The sequence below is a fragment of the Oreochromis aureus genome, linkage group 7 (genome assembly GCF_013358895.1).
Source record: "Oreochromis aureus strain Israel breed Guangdong linkage group 7, ZZ_aureus, whole genome shotgun sequence".
In the NCBI taxonomy this organism is placed as follows: Eukaryota; Metazoa; Chordata; class Actinopteri; order Cichliformes; family Cichlidae; genus Oreochromis; species Oreochromis aureus.
This window is the reverse complement of record NC_052948.1, coordinates 35,774,468-35,782,090: the sequence shown is the minus strand read 5'-3', so window position 1 is coordinate 35,782,090 and position 7,623 is coordinate 35,774,468. Positions and strand designations below refer to the sequence as shown.

At 40.1% G+C, this 7,623-nt stretch overlaps 1 protein-coding gene across 2 annotated transcripts in view; it reads right to left on the bottom strand.

Moving 5' to 3' along the window:
- Window positions 1-1,395: 1,395 nt before the first annotated feature.
- The window catches only part of igsf9a (immunoglobulin superfamily, member 9a), a 53,190-nt gene continuing 46,962 nt past the window's right edge, over window positions 1,396-7,623 (bottom strand). For both annotated transcript variants that reach the window (XM_031738977.2, XM_039615805.1), the window contains exons 17-21: window positions 7,421-7,591; window positions 6,995-7,031; window positions 4,441-6,672; window positions 3,656-3,729; window positions 1,396-2,919 (exon numbers count right to left, since the gene is read on the bottom strand). In XM_031738977.2, coding sequence (XP_031594837.1) covers window positions 2,756-2,919; window positions 3,656-3,729; window positions 4,441-6,672; window positions 6,995-7,031; window positions 7,421-7,591 — 2,678 coding nt within the window. In that variant the 3' untranslated portion in view covers window positions 1,396-2,755. The remainder of the gene's footprint in view (window positions 2,920-3,655; window positions 3,730-4,440; window positions 6,673-6,994; window positions 7,032-7,420; window positions 7,592-7,623) is intronic.

Sequence of the window (7,623 nt, the reverse complement as noted above, 5' to 3'; positions counted from 1 at the left end):
TAGATATATATATACCTACATATATATATATATATATATATATATATCTATATCTATAGAGATATATATACCTATATATATATATATATATATATATATATATATATATATATATATATATATATATATATATATATATATATATATATATATATATATATATATATATATATATATATATTACATATTACCACCTATTTTGCACTAGTTATGCTTGTAAAGGTAGGGCAAAAAAACCCAAACAAACAGACAAACCTGGTGCTGAATACAAATTGTCTGCAGAGCACTTGGGATTTTGTCATTTCCCGACTTGAGGTACAATACGCACACCAGAAAATGAAAATGTTCTACAGAAGTGAAACATTGATTTGCGGTAAATGTAGCTGTTATGAGTGAATTTCAATTATAGGATGGATACCCCACAATGCTTTGGTACACTGCAGAGTTCTGAGTTAATTATTTGCTTGACTAATGTGCAGGCCTTAAGATAGAGGTTCAGCAACCAAAACCATTTTTTTCTTTTCCTTTCCTCCATTGTTCGTGAAGAAAAGAGCGTGAGGCATGGGTGCATTTCTTTTTCTCAGTAGGTTTAGGGAAACAGTGAAACATTTGTGCTTGGTTTGATCCTCCAGGAAAAAAATAATCTGCAGTAGGAAAAGGAGGTTGGAAAAAAATCTGTTTTTACAATTTGATATGGGAATTATTCCACACATTAATTAAAACTGATGTTTTATGTTATGAATTTGTTCCACTATTATGCATTAAAACAAAGCAAACTCTTCAAACATCTTAGTACCTAATCACACCAGCAGGTCGAAAGTTGTACTGGGATTGCTTCTTTTTCGGCAAAACAGGGTTCCATTGAAAGGCATATTAAAAGATAAAAGCAAACATTAACCTTGCATTGCTCACAACCACTGGCTTTCATAACATTTTGTTATTTTTGTTAATCAAAATAATATCTGTTAGTCATGTTACTGAAGCCTGGTACAAGTCTGTCATTCTTCCTGGGCTAAATAAATGACTACCATAGAAGTCATCGATATAAAAGTGCACATCAGTCCTTAGTTGAGTGTCCTTCTACAGATTCAGCCTGCAAATTTATTTCAGTATCAGGATTTCAGTGTTGTTCTTTTTCTCCATGCTCTGCAGCATCCTTTAGCTTACCCACCATATGGCTAAAAATGTCTCTGGGCACAATGGTCACCAGTGGTGCAAATGTGTGAGTCAGTGTAGAAGAGAGTCTAAACTTAAACAAAATGCAACATGCAGTGGGAACAGGGAAAAGACCTTCATACAACAGAATTTGCAGTCCTACAGCTCAGACAGAAGTATGAACAGTGTCCACTGATAATTGCACAGTATCCAAAAAGAGTTTGGCTTAAATAATAAAACTTTGGCTTGAATAAAACTTTATGTGTTTTAGTGCTTTTCAGACTCACATTACACCAGTCTGATTTCTTGCAGCTTTTTAGAAAAATACAACTTTCTCACGAGTTTCTACTCTTAATTGAACCTTCTTTTCTTACTTATTAAAAACTACAATCACTGTTTAATAACAATGTCATAAAGCACTGCACAATTTTAGTTTCCCCCTCTAAAGGTAACTTATAATGATCTCTGAGTTTTTGTTTTGGATTTTGGTTTTTCGACATTGAAAACATATTCATAGAAGTGCGTTTTGCACCATGGTATTAATATATTATTTGACTGGATGTGTGAAAATACACTCTGACAAGTAAAGCATTTAACTGGTGCCACTTTTCAGCAGCACTCTTATCTCCCAAGTGTTTTTTACGCACGTGTTGCTGGGAGGAAAAAAATCATTGATTAGTCAGAGCTGACCCTTGCCAAATTAGGCAACACAATTTAATAAGGCTAATTTTCCTTTATGACCATAAAAAAATAAACAAGAAGAAATATGATCTTAGCTAACATGACCCTCTTCAATTACTGAACATAATTAATGGTCTTGCTGCACTGAACAAGGAGACAGCATGGTGAGGAAGCCTTTCATTACACTGAGTAGATGTTGGGATTCTAAAAAAAATGTTTTCCTTTTTTTTGTTTTTACAGCAAAAAAGTAGATAACAATCTCTGCTGGGAAATTATACTTCTAGAAAGATGGTTACACAAATTGTGCAACAGTGCAGCTGAATAACCTTCTGTATTTTAGTAATCTTCATTACTGGATGACATTTCATTAACATATCTGCTGTTAAACTCAAAGGTGATAGATAATATCGAAAGCTCCATCCCAGCATAGACCAGTAAGTTGATAATGACTGTGATTATTTTGTCTTTTGTTTGGCTACTGTGTCATCCCTGGATGATGAATGCATATCAAAGTGCACAAGAAATAACCGTGACCAGATTTGATATTGGCAGATTGGCAGACAGTCTCAAAAGAAAATGTCGAAAGGATGATAGTTATGGGTCACAAAGGGAAACAAAGTTTAAAAGCATTGCATAAAGATAGCGATGGTTTTATGCCTCTACTACTTTTATTGAGACCTACATGTGTTGAAAATGATTATTTTCACTTGAGCTTAGCGAAGAGAATAGTCTAGTAAAAAAGGCAGTTCTGTACTGGCCTCTCTCTTTTTTTTTTCTTCTTCTTTTTTTTGATTGAAAGGGGGATTAAAATTGATCACACAAAGGCTCATATTCTGCCACATGCACTTTTTTGTCGACATTGATGCGAGTCAGTAAGTGAAAGGACACACCAGGTGAGACGAGCCAAAGGCTGGCACTGTCAGAACAGCACAGTGTCTGGTTCTGGCTCAGCAGAGCAGCTGCTTTGATGCCCTGGGAGCCGAGAAACCTGACTGCAATTTTTCAGTGCCTTAGTGGAGCGCTGCATGCTGGGTAGGCTGCGGTACGGATCAGGCTTCAGCAGATTCAACGAAGGAAACAGGCCTGTAGGTAAAAAGAAACTTGTGAAATTGTGGTATCTGTGAGTTTCCTGATATTTTACCACAGATTTCACTTCATTAAACTTGTGCACCCTGTAGGCTTTTGTCCCTTATATCTTAAACACCCAGAGATGTGAAAACCTCATAGGCTACAGGCTGGAAATTAAATATTGGCTTCTGACAGCAGGTTAACTTTCAAGTCAATTCACTGGAGCTAAATAGTGAAAACATCTGAAGTTTCTCTTAATTTGTGCTTGCAATATATAGTCACAAACATCCCCAGATCAAATACGAGTTTGCGAAGTATTCCATAAAAAGAAGTAATTAATTTAAGCTAAAATACATGCATCTTGTTAGCATCCTGAACCTGCATGTGCTGGATCAGAGATATATGCACATTCAAGAGTCATTAGAACAAGTGATTGTCATTTGTTTTTAGTTCAGTTATACAACTCACAGTCTGAAATGCTGGAGAGCTAATGTTCTATTGTCGTTACACATTTAAACAGAAACAATTTGCATAATGTCTCTGCCCTTATTGAGTGTCCCCATCCATCCAGGAGTATTACATTCCCACAGGTTAAATGGTGTGGATTTTTCTATTGATTTGAGGATCATAAACCACACAACAATCACATAAATTGCTCAGTGATTTTCAACAGATTTATACAGTTTTCCACCTTGTCTGTACTCAAACATGAGCCATATAAGAATATAACAAGAAATGCAAAAATGCATACCGTGTTGGTCAGCAGGTTGTGAGCAGAAATCAGTAGCATCCCACTCATAGTTCTCATCAACAGAGACCTTTCTCCTAGAGAGGCCATAAAACAAGGCATGTTTAATGCATGCTCACACACACTCATGACTGTCTACAAATGGAAAAGTACTATGAGCCACACTTCGAGTTCTCCCAGCAAAGAATAAACTGTTTTGCTTCACAGTTTGTCAGACGGAGCAGAATGCTGAAGGTGTGCTTGCAAATATTCAGAAATCTTTAATATTATAATCTTTTTTTAAACAGCTATTAAACGCTTTCCTGTAGAACAAAGAAACTCTATAATCCCCTTCTCACTCTCAGTTATGAAATATATGTTGCTTTATGCAATATATCAGTGTTTGATGTTGATTTTGATTCAAATGGATTAAATTATTTTGATGTTGTTCACACTGTATTCCAAAAAATAACACACAAACATAATCAGATGCTCTTGAACCTTGATAGAGTTTATACAAAAATACAGGATTAAATTACTTTTTTTTAAACTTCTTTTTAACTTTTTGATATGTTTTAAAGAATAACCTTGCTCTAAAGTTTGGTTTTCTAAAAGTGGGTACACAGCATATTACTGTAATCTGAAAACACAATGTACAATGTTTCTTTCTATAAATTACATTAAATTGTATATTAGGCTAACCTTGAAAGCCTTGTATTTACCACACAGGGTTTATTCAAGTTGCAAATGTAATCCGGCACATTTTGTTTTATACAACATAATGTCCTTTATTCATTATGGCTTAATACCTTTGGCTTGGTTCCATTTTGTTATTTTGTATGTCCTCTGTGTTCCCCTGGGTGTCCTCTATAGTCTCAGGTGAGCTTATGAGTGTTGGAGAAAGGTGACACATGGAAAGGCGCCCATTACTGGGCTCCATGCTTCCTAGGCCACTGCTGGCATAACTGCTGTAGCTGCTGCCAGACTCTGGCACTCCATCGTAGCCTCCTGCCTCCAATTCCAGTACCTCTTGAGCATCAGTGTTGGGCAGTAAGCATACATCGTCTCCTTTCACGGCCTCCAAATAACCTCCCTCCTGTTCCATGGCCTCCTGGTAGTCCCCTGGCATTGTGGCAGCACTGGGTACAAGACAGGCCTCTCTTCTTGGTTCGTAATGATAAGGCACATTAGGATTTGTTGTGGGCCTTTCTGGACGGCTCACTGAAAATAGAGGGTCAGCAGCAGCAGAAGTTAAATAGGTGGCATATTTGGTATCTGCATGATCATTTGGAGGAGATCTGGAAATCTTCCTAGGAGGAGCACTTTGAGGTTTGCAGAACAGCGAGTCTGGAGGACAAGATGATGGAGCAGAGCAGTTTTCTTGGCTAAGAGAGTCTATCCATGCATCAGGAGTCAGGAAATTGCTTTCCTTCCGTCTTCTCAAGTCTAGACTCTGACTTCGCTGCTTAGAGAGTGATATTTTAGAGCCTTGGCTCGCAGCTTTCCACATGTGTGGTTCTAAAGGTTGCGAAGAATGTGGGACCCTGAATATATCATCCACAGAAACAGGGCCACGGCAGTTCAAGCTTGTGCTCCTCCTCATATCATGATGCCGGCCTCTGCGGGTCAGTGTGTGCGCTTGTACATGAGATGCAATTCGTTGGTGCAGCATTGGCTTTGTAGGCTGCACACCACACATCTCAAACTGTGGCTCATCTACACTCATCTCAACACACAAATCTTCATCAGTGGGCTTGGGGAGCACTACCTCCACATTTGAAGAGCCTGGCAACGCATCAAGAGCTGAATTAGATCTTTCAGTGTATTTATTGCTGTAGAAAGACAATGTTGAAAGGCTGCCATGACTAAGATTGTTCTGTCTCTGTGCCTCAGAACATGAATCATTTGTTTGCATATCTAGGCCTGTGGATTGTGGTGAATCATTATAGCTTTCTGGTGCTGCCCCTGCTCTTTCATGTCTCTGGTGCTCTAGGGAAAGATGTGGGAGAGTTAATCTGGCTTTCGAAAAATTGCTTGCCTCCTCAGATTGAAAGGAAGTCTGTTTGGGCAAAAACGGAGAAGAATGACGATTGCCGGACTTTAAATATGAGGGAGCTGCAGCTGATGATGCGTTGAGATGGGTCCTGGATTGGATCAGAGTGGGTGGAGAAACAAGAGGTTGCGTTTCCCAGTAGGAAGAAGATGATGATGATAAAAAGCTTGGTGAGAAACAACGGTTCTCCTTGCTGGCTAGGGAGTATCTGTGTGGCAAGGTGCTGCTCTTGTATTCCCATACAAGCTCATTGCCACCATCCTCCCTCCTCTTTAGGTCTGACTGCTCGTGCTTTGTGGAGTTTCTTTCTAGCGTGTACCACTGCAGCTCCCTCTCTAGTTCCTCCCTCTCCTGAGCCAGCTTCAGGCAGCGGTGCAGGTTCCCCCTTTCCCTCTCATGTTCCATTTGGAGCACCAGAGCGCTTGCAGTTGTAGATGGCTGACCAAGGCCAGCTCGGATATGTGGAAGCACTGGAAATACGGGAGTTATTTCTCTGTTGTGATGATGAATAGTGGCCAAACTACTGTCAGAGCACAAGCTGCTGAGTTCAGGAAAGCCATCATAACTTGACTTTTTGCAAGGCGGGAGATCAACAGAAAGCACAAATGGCAGCTCTTTCCTGTCTTCCTTCTCCGAGTGCAGTGACACAGACCTTCGAACTTTAGCGTGTTGGTCATACCTTACACTTTTCTTGCTGTGAACACTCAGAGTCTCAGTGTCATACGGTGGGAGTGTGAATCGCCCATCTGGACCTCTAGAGATCATCTCAATTGAAGGAGAAATTAGAGATGTTGTTTTAGTGAGGCTGTCTCTGCTGTACTTGGACATAAGATGCTTCCTCCGATTATTATTCTCGGTGCTAAATGAGGAACAGTCTGTCTGCAAAGAGGAGGAGGTGGTGGTAGAGGAAGATGTGGGATAGTGGGAGCTGGCTGGAAGTAGGCTTTTCTTCAGCACACTGTCTGGAGTGCCGGTGCCTGAAGTCTTTCTGTGAGGGAGAGAGAGGAAAAGAGGGGGAGGGAGGGGTGACAGAAGAAAATTGTAAGAAAAACTGGAGGTGTGAGGGGAAGAGAAATAGAGGCTGAGAAAATAAGACTGAGCGAAAGTGAAAGAGGGGGCGGGAGAAATATAGAGAGAGAGACCAAAACAGCAGCAGCAGCAGCAGCAGCAGCAATGGATGAGGATGAGGAAGGAAACAAAGATATGCAATAGAAAATAACTGAAGTGCTGGCATTTTCAGCACACTTAAAGGAAGGCAGAGGGAAAGGTCAATGGGAGGTATTATAATGAAATGATAAAGGGGTACTTACATTGATGGGGAGCATTTATAGATGGCAGTTGGGGGCTCTGAAAGGAAGGGAGAGGGGCAAGATGGTATCTGACTCAGTAGGATACAACCACACTGACCAAGAAGTAAAAACATAATCAACCGTAATAAGAGCCCATTATAGGTCCCGAGGCACCCAGGCTTGTCCAAAAAGTTAATTACACTTACATTTATCAGCCACTAATGAGAAATTACCCTAATTAGCAAGTAATGTAAATGACATCAATAACTTTTACAAGTGAATGGACGAAGGGGGTGGACAAGAGGAGCGCCAAATCCATGCAGTGGGCCATGATTTATATAATGGATTGAAAGTGCTTTCAATATTTTATTGAATAAATGATGATATTCATGATGCAGTTCATCAAAGTGAGTGTCTGCTGAGTCTCTGGAGTGAGGAGCATTTTACCATCTCTCTTCTTTTCGCGGCGCTGGTTCCTCTTGCGGTTGATGATGCAGGCGGACCCCAGCAGCAAGACCAGGGCCAACAACATGAAGCCGACCCCACCCAGGACACCGGCCAGTAACGACTCTGGGACGAACTCCAGGAGCCGGGATGTGGACGGGTAGATCTCCATACCTGTGACATGATTTCAACAGTAGTACATGTTG